This window comes from Crotalus tigris, unplaced genomic scaffold (genome assembly GCF_016545835.1).
Source record: "Crotalus tigris isolate CLP2741 ecotype Arizona unplaced genomic scaffold, ASM1654583v1 scf7180000017980.1470182205:1502881, whole genome shotgun sequence".
Classification (NCBI taxonomy): domain Eukaryota; kingdom Metazoa; phylum Chordata; class Lepidosauria; order Squamata; family Viperidae; genus Crotalus; species Crotalus tigris.
The window spans coordinates 1,342,594-1,364,358 of NW_024096756.1; the positions used below are offsets into that span (position 1 = coordinate 1,342,594).

Sequence of the window (21,765 nt, forward strand, 5' to 3'; positions counted from 1 at the left end):
ATTGGGTTCAACTGCAGTGATTCACTTGACAACTGTGGCAAGAAAGATTGTAAAATCAGAAAAAACTCACTTAACAAATGTCTCATTTAACATCAGAAATATTGGGCTCAATTGTGCACATAAGTTGAGAATCACTAGTACTGTGAGAACTAGTAAATACTGTTCTGAGCTGTCCCCCATTCAAAGCATATCTCGGCCTCAAGCTCAAACCCTTTATCTGTGTATGGAGATGAGATTCAGCTATCATGAGATTCACCTATCAAACATATGGATGTTTGATAAAGGAAAGGCATTTTCACTTGGGGTACTGGAAATGTGCTATACCATGGGTCCCCAACCCCCAGTCTATGGACCTGTACCGGTCCGCGGCATGCCAGCAACCAGTCCGCCCAAAGAAACAAAGCCCCATCCACGAGATGCAGGCAGCAAAAAAAAACTATGCCCCCTCCGGTCCGTGGAAAAACCTCTCTCCACAGAACTGGTCCCTGGTGCCCAGAATGTTGGAGACCTCTGTGCTATACTGTCATTATGAAGTAATATTAATAATCAATGGGATATGTAACAAAATACCACATCACAGATGCTTATGTTTGGCAACTCCTTCTGGATTTCAAATTGTACCATTCCCTTTCCACTAGTCAATAAACATTCTTGAGATGTTTTGGGGATTCCCCATCCTTAAACTGTTTTTATTTTTTTAAATTTCTCCAAAACTTGGTGTTCTGTTGAGTATGGCGATCTCTCTCCATAACCGATGACATTTTGATTAGATAAAGAATATTGCTTGAAAAATTAAAGGATGGATAGATAGATAGATAGATATGCTATGTGCTGTAATATGGTATGATATATCCAGAATATATTGTGAAACAACAATTATTATTTAAACTTACAAGGCATTAAAGTCTTTAAAACATGTAAAAATGAAAGTAAATAATAGCTAGCATGACAAGTTGGACCACTTTCCCCAATTCCAGCTATGTCATGCTTTTCTCACTGCATGTTTTCAACTCAAGTTGTTATGCATTTTAATTTTTTTTACTCTGTACTTATAATGAATGGAAAAAGCTCTTTGGATTATACTGTAAATTACTCTTTTTCTGAATTGTGTCTGAATGCACGTAAGTGTTGTCCTCTTATTTTTTTTCTGTCTTGGTTAGCAACTTTATGAATGAATGCTTTAATTTATTTTTCTTATAAAGCTTCTGTACCATCATTATGTGGAATTTATGTACCATACCTTCACTATCTTATACATTATTCAGAGGATATTTTGCAGAAAAATAGTTATGGAAAAATAACGCTATACTGTATTATAAAAGTCTGCTTTCTATGCCTCCCATAAATATGTCCTTTCTGTATATCTCCTTTTCTTCTTCCAGCTGAAATATGACTTGCCAAAGCTGCAGGCACACTTTTTTTTTTGCAGGCACATCAAGGATTCCAAACTATTATGCTACTTGAATCTTACAAGCATATGAACATCATGGATCTCTTTAAAATTCTTTTGTCTCATTGCATATAGCAAAGAAAAAAATATCCATTTGAAAAGGAATGTGATGGAATAGCTGGCCTAGCTTCAACACATATTATTTTTCAAAAAGGAGTTTATAGAAAATCAGTAAAAAAAAAAACCCCTATTACAGAGCATTAAAAAAACCCCTCCATTAGAATAATGTTCCCACCTCTACAACGGAGAAGCAGGGTTGGAGGAAATTATATGACGAAATTTTGGAAAAATCTTATTTTCATGATGGATAAGCACATGTAGCTTTTCACTGAGCTAATATCTGCGTATTGTTTGATACTGAAATATTTGTATATAAAATCAGGCATGAAAGAACTTCAATGAGAGCTGATGATGTACTGTAGCAGCTAAGAGAATAGCCACAAATTGTAATTACCAATATTATTTATTATAGTTATATCCCATCTTTCCTGGAGTAACTGAGTTAAGCTTACCTAATGAAAGTTTAGCCATAAACATGCTGTTAGTCTGAAATTTAACTATTACCATTCCTTGCCTAAAATGTTTAGTTCAAATTGCAGTTCTGGCAACAAACTCAGTAGATTATTGACAACAAAATTAGGTCTTCTTCTGATATTATAGTACATCATAATTTTAAAGAATTCTGGCTTATTGGTCACCAAAAATATCCTCCTCAGCTTCATATAGGGTTGTGAGTAGACTAGAAGTATCTAATGAAGTTTTGGCTTACTGTGATTTCCAAATATGGCTGATGTATATGAACAGCTTTGAATATTTTACAGCAGCCTGCCCCAAACAGAGTGCCCAGTGTAAGTGTGGATTTGAATTGAAAACTCAGGGAGTTAAAATCCACATATACTAATTGTAGAAGCCTGTTCTACAGATCTGCCTGCCTGCCTGCCTGCCTGCCTGCCTGCCTATCTATCTATCTATCTATCTATCTATCTATCTATCTATCTATCTATCTATCTATCTATCTATCTATCTATCGCTATCACTCTGACTGAATTAATTTTGCTGGAGGAAATGTATATTTTGAGTAGGTTTTATTATAAAATCTATTTTGATGACATATTGTTCATACTTGATTCACATGTACCTATAAATCACTGAGTGAATGTCCACAGATCTTTGTGGGACTGAAGTATCTTCTTCTGTAAGATTTATGTACTGTGGAAAATAACAGCTTTGAAATGGAAATAGCTGAAACAATCATTCAAGTTCAAAAATGAAAACTTTTGTGAAGACACTTTACAAAACAGATGAATGCTTTAGTAATTTGCCTAGAATCTGAAGTATAGTATTTGTAACACCCTACTACAGAAATAGTAAAAAAAAATTCCAGAGATTGGAAAACTCAGCTTGTTCTAAAAAAAGGAGTAACAGGAGTTGCCAAGGTATTGTCTGCTGTATGCCAGCAGAAAAATCCAGGGCTTAAAAACCAGTAGATGGCATAGCAGAATCAAAAGAATAGATTTGGTGAGGGAAGAAAAGATTTAAGTGCCAATTATTATAAATATTAAACTCATAATAAGAGAAATGCAAGTAATCATTTCAGTCTGGCTATAGGCAGTTACAAAAAGTACTGTGGGCACAGTCTATCTTTACTCCTTCCAACTTCTGATAATGGTTTTAGAATGCGACAAAATCATCATGCCAACTTAGCAACTTCATGAACAATGCTGCACTTTGATTTTACTGTACATTGAGAAACAAATTTGATAACAAGTTCTTTCAGCACTGATAAATATCCACAGAAACTTAAGTAACCTAGGTTCACCATTGTTTTGTATAAAAAATATGAGTGGTTGCTTTGGGTCTTAGAGATTCAGTTGAGGTTTCATGAAAAAAACTAAATTTCTTGCTCTTTGTTATCCTCAAAATTTACAACAAAGATGTACGATGGGTCTTACTAATTCTACAAATGAATTAGGATTTTTTTTTAGCTATTAGTTCTTAATAATTTTAAAAAAACCTAATTCATTTTTCTAATCAAGATTTAGACTGAAGGGGCATTTGGACAATACATCTCTTTCCAGGCAGTTTTGAGAAACTAAATAGAGGATTGTAGCCTTGGAAACAAAGATTAGGCCCCAGAATAAAATACTATTGGGAAAGAACCAAGAAGAATGGTCTTTGTGATCACTTTAATATGCTGTGCAGCAAGACAGAAACAAAAGGACCACAACACATGCCCACATGATACAGAAACAGTTAACCTCCACTAGAAATGGAGATACTTCAGAATTGCCTCAGATATGCTGAGTTGGCCAATTTCTAGATACTTTTATGGGTTGGTTGGCGGCAGTGGTGGGATTCAGCTATGTGAATAGCTATGTTCTCTGTGTGGATGCCACTTCCGGAAGTCCATTCTGGGCCTGGGCAAAAAAAAATTAACTACCGGTTCTGCCAAAGTGGTGCGAACTGGCTGAATCCCACCACTGGTTGGCAGGCTACTGAGTTGGTACTGAGATGGGCCTGTTTGGGCATAGTTCTCTGGAATGTAATCAGTGGCAGAAGCATGGTTCTCTAAATTTATAAAAGTTAAAACCACAGTAATAAAAAAGTGCTAACATCCCTGCTAGTTTTAGGGATATTACTCTTGCCCTGCATGTCTATTAAACTGATTCGTTGGGTTTCCTAGAATAAAAGTATACCAGGATAACTCCAATGGGAAAGTAAATAGAGAATCTGGTACATCTTAAGCTCCTCTTTAATGGTTTTTGTTACTTATCGAGACTCCTTATTCTCAGTCACAGTTTTACTAAGACCTGGTTCAGGAGGAACTAAACAAATAAAAACAGGACAAAACTCAAACCCAACCGTATCTGATTTAAAAAAAAATAAAATCTACTAAAAAAAAATCTGAAAAGGTGTTATTTTCATCATCAAATCTCTTGAGTCGTCTCAGAACTACTTTCTATGCACAAAATAACTTTACCTCTCCACATGATCAACATTGCCTGCTACACCAAGGCCTCCTATGGTATATATTTTGCCATCGTAAACCAAACTGTTGTGCCGACATCGTGGGACTGTCATTCGGGAAACGAGATTCCAGTTATCAAGAAGCGACATGTAGCACCAGACATCAGACAGTGTGACTCCAGCTTCCATACCACCTGTCCTCGGTGGGGAGAAGGGAAAAAAAAAAGATCGCAGTGATTTGATATATATTGCAAGGCAAGTCAACTGCAATACAAGAAGATCTTTCAAATGACACTTGCCTAATTAAAATAAATCATCCTCGATTGCAAGCATCTGTTCTGATGATGCAGATTGCTGTCACTTATTTATGCATCCCAAAGGTTTTTTTTTTTAAAAAAGGCTGTCACGATGTCAGGCTAGGCAGGACATTTGCATATGTGAGCATAATTAGGCAGCATTCATAAATATGCTACAGGCTATTCAGTTGCATATGCAACTGTAAGAAGCAACTAAGCAGTTTACTCAACACTTTCAGATTAGAAATTATCCCTAACACACATGGCCTGGGAAATGGATGCTACAACCAGGGGGGCTGTTCTCAAAATCTCTGTAGCATCCATTCAGTCCATGACTCAGAATGTAATGCAATAATTAAGGATTTCAGAGAGTCATTACATGTTTTAGTCTATGAGTATCCCTAAAATCGTAATAGTGAAAAAATAATAAGATACTCCCAATGGTACATGATGGTTGTGTTAAGTGGCACACAGATTTTGCAACTGATTCTTTTCTCATTTTTTCTTCACCTGCAATATCTCATACTTTGTACTTCCTTCCTAATTCCCCTGTAGTCCCCAAGGCTGATTATATAAGTTTTCTTCCATAAGTGAAATGTTGGGTAAAGCGTGTCATGGTTGTGGCATTTTAGAAATTTGTGATATGCATATTTACCCAAATTATTATATGATATTGTGAATTTACATGTCCGTAATGCTATAGCATTTCTGTTCCTCCAGGTAAACACTTCAGAGGAGATGTTGTTCCCCTTCACTAGGAAGAGGTTTCAAGATTTTTAAAAATGAGGAGGGATTACATGTCTTTTAAGTAAATATGGTCATACAGATCAATAACTTGAACAAACTAGCTTCAGGTATAGAAACGTAATCATTTTGATTCAGATCCAGATGTTTTATACTGTGTCACAATTGCAAGGAAAAGCTCTTCACAGTTTAATCATATACCTTTTTGTACATTACGAGGGCAAAATGTCCTAGGGAGAAAATCTGAGCTGAAATGATGCTCAAATGAACTTTCTCCTTCCCAGCCAAAATACCATGCATCCATGTTTGCCATATAAGTTTGCAAACAATCCATCACGTTTGTTGCTCACCTGAGAGGTAGACATTGTCTCCAGCGCTCACCACACTAAACAACTCCCGATCATAGAAGGGCAGGGTGGCCAATGGATACCATTTGTTGTTCTGAGGATTGAAGCATGTTACTGCTGTCAAAGCACGTTGATTCATTCCAATCATCTGACGGCCTCCTACTAGGACTATGACCTCTGCTACACCTAGAATGGCAATTGACCCAAACATAGATTAATTTTTATAGATACAATTATATATATTATCATCTCATAATCACTTAAGGATCATAATCTCCAATTTCCTTCACCTTGTTATTATTCTTTTCTACTTTTCATTAGATTGGATTATATGCTTAGTGCACTCTGAACAGGATAAGCAGAGTAACAAAATATTTCTCTTTCTGCTTAAGCAGCACACAATGCATGGTCTTTTTTCAAGTTCTGGCAAGATTATATATTTAGATTAAATTTGGAGTATGTTTCTATCGAGTGAATAGCAATAGCACTTGGGCTTATATACCGCTTCAGAGTGCTTTACAGCCCTCTCTAAACAGTTTTACAGAGTCTCCCTCTCCAACAATCTGGTCCTCATTTTATCGACCTCAGAAGGATGGAAGGCTGAGTAAACCTTGAGCCGGTGAAACTCAAACTGCTGAACTGCTGGCAGAAGTTGCCTACAGTGCTGCATTACACCTCACCTGCTAATATGGATTTGAATAATTATTCCTTAAAAGATTTTTGCATAAAGAACTTATTTGAAGAACTCAAAAATATTTTTCAAGACCTGAAGTTTTCTTTAAATGATGGATGTGTATTCTAAAATAATCTATTGAGCACTGCCAGTATGACATCAAATACTGTGTTTATGTTTCCTTCTCTATGTTTGCTTTGGAAATTTTGACTTAAGAGTTTTCCCCTTGGAGAGAGGAAAATCACCTGTTTAGAACTAATGTGATTATAATAAATAGCCTCGAGAGGATATTGTAGATTTTGTGATTTTCACAAAGGATTGAAAAGTTCTTAATGAATAGTTACACTAATTGGACTTTGACTTACAGTAATAATCACTCTTCTTATTCTTGGGAAATTACTTTTTCTTAATCATTTTTGTGAAAATAGTTTTCATTACCCCAACATTTTATTTGTAAACAGATACTTTTCAGAAATCGTAAAATTATCGGATTATGGTTGGTCAGCTCCAATTTATTAAGAGCAAGAGAAGGGCTGTTACTGAAATTAGTTCATCTTCCTGATAAATTCTCTATCCGGATACCATTTCTGCAAAAAATGCAGCCTGACATATACAGTTTTATATACTAATAACCTCTCAGCTTTTTGAATTTTCCTGCTGTCTTGAAGCAACTTTGAAAAGCAATTAGTATGCCTAAATTTTATGTGAGATGTCATGCCACCTTTCAACAGAATGGGTATGTTCAAATGTTTTGAACATTACTATAATAAAAGCAGATCAGGGTCCAGCTGGCTCAGGAATTCTGGGAGTTGAAGTCCACGAGTCACAAAAGAGCCAAGGTTGCCTACCCCTGCCCTAGGTAATAAATAAAATCTGGGAACTGAACCCATTCACTGATTTAGTGACTCATTTATAGTATTTTTCATCTTTCTCTTTCATATATGCTCATGCATACAACAAGGATATACAAGGACATTTATCAAAAAAAACCCTCTCATATTATGTTTTTTAAAGAATATTAGTATAACAAAGAATGTCAAGCAAAACATAAGACTTAGTTGTTTACCAAACAGGGGCACTTCAGTTATGACTTTCTGTAGTCTGAAGAGGTTGAATTATCTAAACTATTACATTCAGGACAAAAAAAGGCATTACTCAAAATTGAAGACAAAGTAATTATCTGTAAAATGGCCACTCCACTTTAAAAATGTATTGATCCTCCAACTATATATCCATGCCAAACAAGTTTTGCTCACAAACCTTTATAAATACAGATAGCCCTTGATTTATAACCTTTTGTTTAATGCCTTTAGTGTTCAGAGTTACAACGTCGCTGAAAAAAGTGACTTACGACTTGTTTTCACACTTATAACCGTTGCAGTATCCCCATGGTCATGTGATCAAAATTCAGACACTTGGCAACTGGCATGGATTTATGACAGTTGCACTGTCCCGGGGTCATGTGATCACCACATGCAACCTTCCAAACTGGCTTCTGACAAGTAAGGTCAACGGGGGAAGCCAGATTTGCTTAATGTTCGCATGATTCACTTAACAACTGTGACAAGAAAGGTCATTAAAGGCAACAAAATGCACTTAACGAATGTCTTACTTAGCAACAGAAATTTTGGTTTCAATTGTGGTCGTAAGTCGAGGACTACCTGTATTCCTTTCTGTCTTTTCAATGCAAATAGCAAAAAAGGAAGAAAATCATCAGGATGGAAAAAAGAATGAAAGAACAGGACTGCTGGACTGGGAAGGGAAGGGGTTGATAATGTAAGAGGAAAAGATAAACTTGACTGGTCAGGAAAGGCTATAGGTTTACATTGGGGCAGGAGAGAGGCCATTGTGATCCCTTGTGTCTCACAATGTGAGGACTAGGAGTGAAGGGGACCTCTCCATTCATGGACTCCAAGGTACATTTCTTTTTTTTTTTTTTGAGTCTTCACCTTTCACCAAGGCAAAAATAACTTCTCTCCTTCGGTAGTCTGCCCCTTCTTTTATGAAAATGAGGACTCATTTCAAAGAAGCGAGTGAGATCCTCTGTAGACTTATCTAGAAGTCACCTTATGTTTAAAGGCTTTTCTGCTTAATAAATCTGCTCACAGCCAGCCAGGCATTTCATAAATGAGACAAAAGGTGTGTGTCTGTGATACCTCAGGCCAGGTCATGCATAGATTTAGGTATGTTATTGCAAAAACTTTTAAAAAACTATTATTGTCATCATTAAATGGCCAAAAAAGATTACACTATTTTCCGGAAGGCAAACTAACATATTCAAGGGTATCTGTAATTTTAAAGGTATTTTGGGGGGGAAAAAGTCATATTGGATTAAAGACATATAAACTACCTATATGCCCAGAATTCTATCTTCTGACTATGCTAAGCTGTTAAATAAATATGGCCAAGCCATGACAGAAAACCATCTGCTAGGGAATTAGCACCTGGTCTGGGATGATGAATATTCACTCCCTCGTTCCCTGCTTTCAACACTTTTGTCACAAGGAGAATCAGTGGGGAAACCTGAAGAGCTGCAGGATGCCCAGTTGCCCAATTCACAATGCCCAATTGCCCAGGTTGATATCTGACTATATCTTGGAAGCGTTACAGAAAAGGTGAGAGGAAGCCTTTTAATCTTGGTTCCTTACTTGCAGCCTGCAAATGCCATTAGCCATTTCAGACATAGTTCCAGAAATTCAATATTTTCAAAGCTTCCAGCATTACCTGCTGATAACCTGGGCCGGGTTCTTGGAGTCTGCATTTCTTGCCTGGCATGCGGCAACATGTGATAACGTTTTGCTTCATTCACCAGGTCCCGGCAGGCCTCTGAAGATTTTATCAATTCCTCATTGTCAACTACGTTCAGCAGATAACTGGGATGGATGAAGGGCAGACGGACCACTGCCAACAGCTCAGCAGAATACTGTAGCAAAAGAAAAAAAAAGACAGGATGACTGCTTGATGCTTCTCAACAGCCCTGCCCTCTTTTCTTTTTTGGATCTATTTGGGGACAATAGAATATCTGTATTTGGCCTATTTTCATGATAATAAATCTGACTAGCCTTTTCTCTTCTTGTGCTCCCTCTTCTCAAAAGATAGTTACGGCCCTGATGAAGGTAAAAAAAAAAAAAAGAAGTAAGCCTTCTTACTCATAGAATGGAAGAAATAATATCAACAGATACCAGCTTTTGTTTTATATTATGTAAACAAACATTTCAAACTTAAAATTGTTGGTGGAACCTATGCCAAATATACATATCTTGAAGAGAGGAGACCTGTGATTTTTGCAAGTTCTTCAGTTAACTTTGAAATTTAGGGCTGGCTGCTTTATTTCAAACAAAGAGTTATTCTGGCAGCATTTCAACTGTCAAAAAAAAAAAGTTTTATGTTATAGAGCATCTAAAATGAATGGTGAATAATAGCAGTAGTTTTGATAAAGCTGTGGGGTTTTCTTCATTGACAAAACAAATACATTATTTCAGGTTCTGCTAGAAGTCAAACTCAAGGAGCTAATAATCAAATGCATGTGGCATTATCTCCATCCTTCTGCATCAATAAAATAAGCTTTACAGTGCGAAGGATATTTAAATAGCTGGAAACATCTATCATTAGACAAGGCTTAACAGAAACCAAAAGTGCAAGTGAGAGAAAATGGAATATTATAAAACAGAGAATTTATACAATGATTTATTTTTGTAACTGTTCATTCTCCTAAATATCACAGGCTGACTCAGACCATAAAAGCACAACAGGTGGAAAATAGGCAAAAAGAGCAGATTTGTAAAAATGGAAAAATTAAATATCACAGGCTGACTCAGACCATAAAAGCACAACAGGTGGAAAATAGGCAAAAAGAGCAGATTTGTAAAAATGGAAAAATTAAGAATAGTCAAGGGCAATGCTGTGAAATTCAGGAAAGGGAGATGGAAACATTCTTTAAGAACTTCAAAGCACTTGAGATCTTTAGGCAACCATGAGTAGTACCGTTATCACTCCAAATACCTTTCTTAGCTAACTTTTCAACCTTGGAGACATTAGGTGTTAGGGAGAATGAAGACAGCCAGCTAAGAATAGAAGAAAATGAGGGCTTGGAAAGAGTGCAAATTATACTCTACTTAATGTTCTAAACACACCTAATTTTAACGTTCTAGAAAGTGCTTATCAATTTAGACCAGCAGTTCTCAACCTGTGGGTCGAACGACCCTTTCACAGGGGTTGCCTAAGACCATCGGAAAACACATATTTCCGATGGTCTTAGGAACCGAGACACCGCTCCTCTATCTCCTTGCCCTCCTCTTCCTCCTCCCCTTCTTCCTCCTCCTGCTCCCTAGGCAGCTCAGGCGGGCACCGGGACAAGAGGGGTGCCTGGGGGAGAGCTGGATGGGGGGTTGGGGGTCACCACAACATGAGGAACTGTATTAAAGGGTCGCGGCATTAGGAAGGTTGAGAACCTCTGATTTAGACCTATTAGAGACTAATGTTTGATAACTATGTTAATTATGAGCTGTCGCTATGACCAGGACATCAATCACACATATTGAAAAGGGTTTTATTTGAAACAGTTTTTTTAGGACACTAAACTCCCTAGAGCGCCCATGATTTGATCAAAAGTAAAGTTAAAAAAAACCCTACTCATATAATGGACAGAGGGAAGAAAGCTGTTGCTTTTATTAAAAAAAAAACATCTAGCAGAGATGAAATATTAGGGGACTCATAAGAGAGTACTTTTCAGTCTTTGGCAGAAAACTACCATCTGTCAGTTCTACATTATTAAAATCCCTAAAATTTACATTTATTTATGCTCTTATTTGTTTAACCAATGGATCTATAAGAACAAATAGACAGAAAGCTGTATGAAAAGCAGACTTTTATTTGCTCTTCCACCATATCAGCTGCAATAACCATCTAAATTTAGAATTAAGAAAAATGCTCATCTCTTCAGAGCAGGAAATATCACAGCAAAAAGATCAGATTAATGTTCTGCATGTGTATATTAGATTATCTTGAATAATCAATAAAGCCCATGTTTGAATGTTATCACATCTTTAGAGAATACTTATCCTTCAAAGCTTTGACAATTGCAGTATTATTGCAAACATACCCAATTTATTTTGATTAGTTTTCTATTGAGGAACATAGTACAAAATGATTAAAACATAAAAGTTCTGCCTGTAAGAGATTATGCCCTTGGCCCAGTTGTTAAGGTTAAATAAATAACACTAATGTCTATTGTTAAAGAAACACAACTATTGTTACTGTCTTTATTTTCATGCTATCTTTATTTGTTTTATATTTGTGTTGAAAGCTAATGATATTGTTGAAGAAATACTCCCAAAGTGTGCTAACACTAATGATATTGTTGAAGAAATACTCCCAAAGTGTGATATGACTGGCATATCTCTGATTTCCAAGAGGGCAATTTCTTTAGGGGAGAAAACTTGAGGAAATATTAGCAGGAAATTGTCAGTATCTTAAAAAGCAACACAGATAACACAAGCATTCAGACTGAACTCCAAAAGAGTAGCTGGTAAGTTGGGAGCCAGCAGTTCCTAGAAACTAGCGAGATCTGTTAATGGCCACAGAGTTCAGGTGCCTGCAAACCTATCAGTAGAACAGCCAAGTATCTGTTGACTAGAGAAGGCAGGAGACAAAAGCTTAGAATCTAAGCCCTGAAGCCCAAACCTATTTAAGGGCTTTGATTTCAATGTGCTGCAAAGAAGAAAACTTTGGGGGCAGATATGGCTTTATTCTTGGCTGTAAGAGAATGTGAAATCAAACCAAATCATAGGAAAGCCTTCTGGCAAGGATACCTGTTCTCTAAAAGGGGTTCAATGTTAGGAAAACTGAGACTGACAGCCAGGTCTATTCTGAAGCCTGACAAAGCCTGTCAAAAATAGACTGACTAGTAGTTATAAAGAAATAATAATAGGAAAAAGCAAAACGTTGCAATGTAATTTAAAACAACAACAACACAACACTGTAATAGAAAATGAGTGAATATGAGTACCGGTATCAGTGACCAGGAAAGAAAGAAATCCAAAGAATTACCAGAGTGGCTAACAAGCAGAGCAAGGAAAATAACTGGCAGAAAACTGTCTGTCTGTCTATAAAACATAAGTAAACCAACCCATAAAATGTAAGTAAAGTTCATTCAAATCATGGGTATACCATCCCTCACCATAAAGCCTCTGGCACAGTTCAGTTCTGAATAATTTCTGAAAGGTAATTATGGTGGGGAGGAGGCTGTTTCACAATAAAATGAAAACTACCGTATATGCCGGTGTATTAGGCGACCCGGCGTATAAGACGACCCCCGTCTTTGTCGCCGAGCCGCATTCCTAGAATGTCGTCTTATACGCCAGAAACTACCAGTATTTCCGACGTATAAGACGACTTGGCGTATAAGACGACCCCCATCTTTGGCGCCGAGTTTAGCGCTTCCGGAAGTCGTCTTATACGCCGGCATATACGGTAGTGCTTTGAGCCTCATTACCACATACTTTCCTTTGAACTATGGTGCTGGAGAAGACTCCTGCGAGTCCCTTGGACTGCAAAGCATTCAAACTGATCAGTCCTAGAAGAGATCAACCCCGACTGCTCTTTAGAAAGCCAGATCTTGAAGTTGAAACTCAAATACTTTGGCCACCTAATAAGAGGGAAGGACTCACTGGAGAAGGGCCTAATGCTGGGAAAGATTGAGGGCAATAGAAGAAAGGGACGACAGAGAATGAGATGGCTGGATGGAGTCACTGAAGCAGTAGGTGTGAACTTAAATGGACTCCAGAAAATAGTAGAGAACAGGAAGACCTGGAGGAATGTTGTCCATGGGGTCGCGATGGGTCGGACACGACTTCGCAATTAACAACAACCACATACTTTGCAGAAATGGGGAATAACAGCAGTTTCTCATGGAGTATATGTAGTGGCTGATGGTTGGAAGAAGCAATTTAGAAAGCACCTTTGTGCCAAAATATATGGGGTTTTACAAGTAATGACCAGAACTATGAACTGCATTTATAATATGCTTCAGAAAACAAGTGCCAATCAATAAACAGACAATTGCATTCAACTGCAATGGATTTGCTGAACCTTCTATTGGTCTTCAAAGGTTGCTTCACATAAAGCACATTCCAGTAATCTAGATGGCAGTGATGAAGTCCAGAATTGTTAATGCAAGGTACTTCTGTTCCAGGCACTGCCACAACTAATAGACCAACAGAGGTAAGTAGCTGCTAGTCCAGGATGAATTCCCAGCGCAGAACTGCTCTTTAGGGACAGTGCCATGGTACTCAGAGATGTCACTCTGGAAGCTAGAGTACTGGCATCTGGTTGACTATTTTGGATTAGATAAACTAGATATGCTGGACTAGATAAGCTTTACTGTCATCCAGCAGGCTGTCTTAATTTTGAGATATTTTTAAAAGGGATGGTTCATAGATGACAGAGTTCACAATTTGTCCTTAGGGAGATACTATAGATCACTTCTTTTGAACTGCCTGCAGCATAGATAAATGATACTGGATGAGGTGTATATGAGATGGCAGTTGACTAATAAAAATGCAGGTAGTCTTGCCGTCATCCCTCCCAGGTGAACCAGAGAGGAAATGGTTTGATCAACTAATTCCACTTTACGCTAGGGCTGCATTAACTAAATCTTGAAAGTCTGAAAATACAAACTTCCCACTGCCATTTTTAACTGCTTGAACCATTAGGGTGAATTCTTCCTCTTCCTCTGACTGTTAAGCCACTGGGGACTCCTGCCTTTCTTGTCTGATTGTTTCTTAGTCAGCAACAATTCCCCTTGATCCCCAAGGTCACCTGCACATTTCATTATATTAACTTACAAGCGTTTGTTTAATGGTGGTTCAAAATTAGGATGGCTGAGAAAAAACTATTTATGATCCCTCCTTAAAGTTAGAACTGTTAGACTACCTCCATGGCTACCTGGTTGCAATTTGGGTGCTTAGCAACCCGCTTGCATTTATGACAACTCTAATGCCTTGTGGTCCATGTGATCACAATTTGTGGCCTTCCCAGCTGGTGTCCAAAAGCAAAGTCAATTTGGGCAGCCGGATTCACTTAATGACTGCATGTTTTGCTTAATGACTGTGGTAAAAATGGTTATACAATTGGGTCTGCTCACATGATGACTCATTGTATAACTGTACTGACTTAGGATGGAAATTCCAATCCCAATTGCAGCTGTAAGTTGAAGATTACTTGGTAGCATACATGTACTCTTATTGAATCCTATTAGATGTGAGACAATGGCTTGAACAAAAGACCAGTTTCTGCTTAATGTATTTTGTAATTCAAGGTTTGGGATGCATAATGATCTCTCAGTGCTTAAATCCTATCACATAAAGTGAGTCATAAACCAAATGTGCTAATCACAAGTGAGGCATTCTGAACACTTTTCAGATATGGTTTTGGAACAACACGATTTGTATGAATTCAGCTTCCATTTATTTACTTAAGCCACATTATTGCCAGTTTCAGAGAGTTATTTAAAGTGACAACCACAGATTTTTCATATGGGAAAGAGAACAGGGGTAGATTTTTTTTTTTAAAAAAGGGAGGTACTGTAATTCAATTCAAAACTTTCAGCACTTTCAATAGGTTTTTTTAAACACATATTAAAAATCACAGGGACTAGAGCAGACATTTACAGGATTACTTAAGAGTGTTTCTTCAAGGAAGAAGGAAAAGTTGTTTATAAACTTTTTGGATTTATCCTTTGAGACCACAAAGCTGCTACTAAATACTGTAGCCCTTCAAATTAGAAGAAGATGAGAGATCAAAGAAAATCAATGGGGTCAAAATCCAGCAAAGGTAGGTTTAGTTACAAACTCTACTTTGTAATAGACTAATATTGAGCTAGGTAATAGGTTAATGGAAAATGATTTGGAAAAGGTACATTGGAATGGGCAAGAGTGCTGGCATACCACTGCTTTAAAACTGTTTTTTCAGGTTTCCACACAAGAAGATGTGATTGTTTTATCAGGTGACTCTTTAAAATAACTACATCAGCCACATCTATTTTTTCATGCCACTGCTTTGGAGAAGGATTGCATTTCCTCCCCCAGCCATCTAAAAGCACTTCATATGAATTATTTTTTTTGGAAGCATTTTCAAATCTGTTTCATCAAGGAACACTGATGCTACACAAGCACAGCTTACTTGACCACCTTGGCTATAAACAAGAGATGAGATACAAACCATGTTTCCTTAAATTTCCTAGTTTTAGCAATGTTTTTTTTAAAGCAATATCCTTCCTCCAATTTTTTCTAGACTAGATTGAATAGTACCATCACTAGTCAATCCATGTTGTACAAAACTCATACAGAAGTTCCCCTTCTCTTTTGATATCTAACAATTATGGCATTGCTAGGGCAAACCTACCAACACCTAATGCAGTAATGAAATAAATGTTTAATTAGATTATAATAAAAAAATAAATCATTGTCTTCTCATTTTAAGAACTGCTCATTGTAAAAAGGAATCAAAACAGGTTGCCCGCCTCAACAATAAAAAGCTGACATTCTTTTAACCATTCTCTCAGATGCTATTCATACTTCCAATTAATCATTACTAGCATTGAGTGATGTAGAATCTCATTAAAACAGCACGAAGGTATTTGAGAATATGTGTTTGCACACATATACTTCTACATGAAAACAAGCACACAGAACTACTCTCACTGACCCTGGAAAATGAGAGGAACTGTGTTTAAAATAATGTTTGTGTTATATTGTAGCTCTTTAAATTTTCATACGAGTTCATTAATTTTGATACATATTTTAGTAATAAAGGCAATCAATAAGCTAATTATGTTAAATTGTGACATCTTTTTACTTTTGTTAGCTGAGATTGTGATAATTACGTTATTATCCATTTTCTTTTTACTGGCATCAGGAATACTTATTTAATACTCCAGCATTCTTGCTATCTATTACTACTATTCCTTCCTTCTCTTTTAAACTCCCCTATTACAATGTACTTTAATGTGTATCCTATTTATTTTAGAACTCATCCAGTTTTGCAGAATTCCAATAATATAGAATTTCCAAAATATGTGTATACCCTAGAATAGTATATATTTGATTAGTTACTTACATGCAAGCAAAGATTTTGGTATATGCAAATTTTAATATTTGTGCTTTCAGTTCATCCTGAGTGTCAAGAGAACTAGCCCATAGCTCCTCTACATAATTGTTCAGACATAATCTTGTTTCAAAAAATTTAACTGCTCACTTGAAAGAAATGAATACCAATTCAGAAGTTCTGCAGATAAAATCACTCAGCATAGTTCCACTTTAACCAATGTGGAATAATCCTTGTTTTTACTTTTTTTATTTAGGTAAAGGTCTTGCTTTAAGAATGCAGATCAGTCAATAGCAACAACTCTTCAGAAATTTTGACATCTTTCACAAGAACCCTAACCTTAACCCTGGCTCAATGCAGGATCTGCAATACAGGATGTAGCTACGTTATTCCTTAAAGATGGCAGCCCCAGCTCCTTCCTGCTCTATTCTAGAGCAACCCTTATAATTATTAACGTTCTTATCTAAAGTTCTATCAATGGTTCTAGTTTTCCTTTTTATTTTACATGACAGTTCTTTAGATGTTTGATGACCATTCTCATATTGCAATACTCTCAAGATATGGGGAAATGTGAGATACTGTATAACATGGGTTCTAAACTGCAGTAGAGTTCTTTATTATGGGAGGCAATTCAATTCCAATAAGACACACAATACTATGGGTAAAGGCAAAAGGACAAGCACCAATCGATATAGACATCATGCAACTGTTATTACCTATGCTGAGTGTACTACTTAGCTTCATGTTCATCTTGAAAACAATAACGATATTTTTACATGTATTGCTGTCCAAGCTCATCACTCCTTTCTTAAATTTCTTTCTTTGATACATTTTTAACTAAACACAGAACTGTACTTTTATCTCTGTTGAATTTCATCTCTCAAGATATTTTTGAATTTGATTTTATTTTCATATCACGTCTGCAGACTGGAGAAACATCCTCTGTGCCTTCATTCAAGTCAATTATAAAAACCATTTTTCGCAACCTTCTAGAATGAAACAAAGCCATTAACGCACACTTGCTGGGGATAATTCTTTAATCAACAAGGTATTTATTCCCACTTTTGTGAAGAAAAAAAATGAGTCCATTTTCTCACTGTGCCTCTAGAGAATATGCCCGAGGAATAGGATGTGAATCTAGTTCTCCCAAATCATATGCACTTTCCATGATATAGTTCTCATTTTCAAATTCTTAATGTGTAGTCAAAACAGAAAGCATGCAGTTAATTCTACCAGTTTTATTTTCCTTTAAACTGAGCTTATAAGCATCCAGATAACTGTAGAATATGAGCAAAACCATTTGTAACAGGAAGCACTTCATCTCAATTTTCCTGGGCAGGTTCACCAAAAGGTTGATCTTTAACAGTCTGTCTTGCTCAACTTGGAGACCTATTGCTAATTCTTTTCCAGAATTAGTTCTGAAGCAGCTTCCTTATACTTATACTTCCCCTTTTTTCAGATAAATCTACATATCCCTTTTCTCTTCCAATTTTTATTTTGTAAATAGAATAGAATAGAGGTGGAAGGGACCATGGAGGTCTTCTAGTCCAGCCCCCTGCTCAAGCAGGAGAATCTATACCATTTCAGACAGGTGATTGTCTAGTCTCTTCTTAAAAATCTCCAGTGATGGAGCACCCACGATTTCTGGAGGTAAGCTGTTCCACTGGTTGATTGTCCTCACTGTCAGGAAGTTTCTCTTTAATTCCAGGTTGCTTCTCTCCTTGACATGTTTCTAATCATTGTTTCTTGTCCTTCCCTCTCGTGCTCTGGTGAACAACCTGACCCCCTCTGCCTTGTGGCAGCCCCTCAGATACTGGAACACTGCTATCCTGTCTCCCCTATTTCTTCTTTTCTTTAGACTAGCCAGACCCAAGCCCACACCATACTTCGTAGGTTTTAGCCTCCAGGCCTTTGATCATCTGAGTTGCTCTTCTCTGAATTTTTTCCAAACTCTCAACATCTTTTTTGTGATATGACCAAAATTGGCTGCAGTATTCCAGATGTGGTCTTATTAGAGCTTTGTAAATAAAGGACTTGAAATCAGAATAATATAGCATGGCTATTAATAATGATATCTGAAGTTATTGTTCAGTTTCTTAATCATTCTGTTCAAATCAAACACATTTTTGCAGTACATTCATTTTGATGAGATGGACTTATTGACAGAAAAATCTTAATGCTAAATGGTTTGCCCTAATGCAATGTCTCTATTTTTATGAAGGGGGTTTGTGACTCTAACCATTTACCCTAACTCTGCAGGCCAATAAACTATTTTTAAAATAAGGAACCCCAGACCTCCTTCTGTATTGTATCAGAAAATTAAAATATTGTTTATCTAATTTATTCTGTCATTTTTTAAAATGACAGGATCTAGATTGGGAAAAAAAGATTTAGTAAAGTTGGTATATTTTAACTATGTCTATTTTACCTAGCCAAAAAAAAAAATCTCCTGACCCATTTTTTTTCTGGGTTTTTATTCCCAAAGACTACAGGGTTATAACTGAAGTTGTTAACACTTTTGTATTATTTTCTGTTTTTATGATGTTAACACAAAAGTTGTTAGATTTCCAATTAGTTACTTTAAAGCCGTGGTGGCGAACATATGGCACGCGTGCCACAGGTGGCACACAGAGCCCTCTCTGTGGGCATGCGTGCTGTCACCCCAGTCCTAGGCCTTCAGCTGGGTTTTATAAAACCTTTTCACATTAGGCCTCCGCTGCCGTGTGCAAAAAAACCTAAAACAAGGTTCAATCAATCAATTTCAACTTCTCGCAGGAAAAAAAAGATCTCGCAAAGTTTGAATTGATTGAACTTTTTAGTCCCACCCAGTCTGCCATTACCACCACAGCAATGCCCCCCCAATTGGCCACACCCAACCAATTGGCCACGCCCACCCGGCACCCAATGATACATAAGCGGGTTTTGGGTTGCAGTTTGTGCACTCGGTCTCTAAAAGGTTCTCCATCACTGTTTTAAAGCATACTCCTTCTAGGATTTTAAAAATTCTTTCTTGATTTTAGGGATTTCAATTTCTAAGCTGGGTAAGATTAATAGAGTATCATCAGCATATACATTAACAGTGCTTCTATTTTAATACACCTTCATGTTTTTGTTTAATTCTAATTATTGTTGCTAAATTTCTACCCTAAACAAAAGAGCATTGGGAATAAAGGGTATCACAGATGGGTGCCTCTGCTCAGTTTAAATTATTTCATTTTTTATCCCTTTTAATTAAAGCACTTGGTTGAGAACAATTTGAGAATAGAGCCAGTTTAGTGTAGCTGTTAAGGCACCAGGCTAGAAACTGGGAAAGATGTGTTCTAGCCCTGTTTTAGGCACAAAGCCAGATAGGACTTTGACCCAGTCACCTTCTCTGAGCTCTGGGGAGGAGGCAATCTCTTCCAAGGGGCATTTATTGGGGATTTCTGAACATTGAAGTCTGTTGACTGGCAAAGAAGGCATATTTACTGCAATACCAAATCATAATCTTTATAAATATCAAATGCTAATAGAGTCACTCAAGCTTTAGGATAATTGAAATGATAAATAAATTCAAGAATTCTCTTAACTGAGCCCGTTTTTTAAGGTAGGAGGAATGAAGTGAGGCTAAGTTGAAATAAGAAATCTAGAAAAAACATTTTAAGTTTTCTGACAAATACTAAAAATAGTTTACCATTTTAGTTAAGACAAGATATTGTTCTACGTAGTGCTGGAGGTTATTTTTTTTTAATGTTATTGAATAATAACTGTAGTCTCTACTTTTGTCATGTTTGTGGGATTATCATTCTGCCCCAAGCAAGCTTAAGCACTGAAGAAATGTGGAACTATGATTTCTAGAACGGTTTATAAAACTTACTCTGAAATTTATCCTGACCTTGTGTTTTGCCATTCTTCAATTCTGCAATAACTTTCATAATTTGTCCCTTGAGTCCTTTTGTGATGATGTCTGTGACCATAATTTTGCTTTGGTATCAGAGAAAAGATGACTCATAGTGACTTATAATGCTCCAGAAAGATAAACCATACAACAATCTCTCCTCTTTAACTGCGCAACTATACTCTTTAAATTGTTGTGAATCCTTCTTGTCTGTCACATTATGTCATCTTAATCTGATGAGCTGTCAATGCAGGTATAATTTTATCCCTGCTTGACTTCCTTTTTCAACTAAAGGAATAAAGAACTCTCTTTAGTTCTGCATAAAGAACTCTCTGACAAATTGAAAGATAAAAAGGACAAATATAGAAAGTGGAAAGAGGGGAACATAACTAAGTCAGAATATCAGCAAATAGCCCGAGCCTGCAAAGATGAAGTGAAGAAAGCCAAGGCTCAAAATGAACTAAGGCTTGCGACCAAAGTCAAAAATAACAAAAAAAGCTTCTTTCAACATGTAAAAAACAAGAAAAAAGTGAAGGAAACGATTGGTCCATTAGTGGGTGGAAGTGGCAAGAAGGTGACAAGCAACAGGGAGAAAGCAGAACTATTTAACTCATTTTTTGCATCTGTCTTTACACAAAGGGAAAAAACAGACCAACCTATCAAAAATAGTGCCATAAAAAACAAAACAGAAACACAAATTAAGATAGGCAAGAAAATGGTTAGTGAGCACCTGTCCAGCCTAGATGAGTTCAAATCGCCAGGACCAGATGGATTACATCCCAGAGTTCTCAAGGAACTGGCAGATGTGATATCGGAGCCACTGAACTATATTTTTCAAAGATCCTGGAACACAGGGGAACTACCAGAGGACTGGAAAAGAGCTGATGTAGTTCCCATCCTCAAAAAAGGAAAAAAAATGGATCCAGGAAATTACAGACCTATCAGCCTGACCTCAATACCTGGGAAGATCCTGGAAAAGATAATCAAACAACGAATCAACGAACACCTAGAGGCAAACAAAGTCATTACTAAAAGCCAACATGGGTTTGTCAAAAATAGATCATGCCAGACAAATCTTATTGCATTCTTTGACCAAGTGACAAAATTAGTGGATCAGAGGAATGCTGTGGACATAATTTACTTGGACTTCAGTAAGGCATTTGATAAAGTAGATCACAACCTACTACTTGACAAGATAGAAAAATGTGGGGTAGACAGAACCACCACCAGATGGATCCGTAGCTGGCTGACCGGCCGTACTCAGCGAGTGGTCCTCAATGGAACTGCATCTATATGGAGGGAAGTGT

At 36.9% G+C, this 21,765-nt stretch overlaps 1 protein-coding gene across 2 annotated transcripts in view; it reads right to left on the reverse strand.

The window, feature by feature from the left end:
* The window catches only part of KLHL29 (kelch like family member 29), a 155,599-nt gene that overhangs the window by 35,601 nt on the left and 98,233 nt on the right, over positions 1–21,765 (reverse strand). For both annotated transcript variants that reach the window (XM_039345890.1, XM_039345891.1), the window contains exons 6-8: positions 9,202–9,400; positions 5,808–5,990; positions 4,431–4,611 (exon numbers count right to left, since the gene is read on the reverse strand). In XM_039345890.1, the coding sequence (XP_039201824.1) occupies positions 4,431–4,611; positions 5,808–5,990; positions 9,202–9,400 (563 nt within the window). The remainder of the gene's footprint in view (positions 1–4,430; positions 4,612–5,807; positions 5,991–9,201; positions 9,401–21,765) is intronic.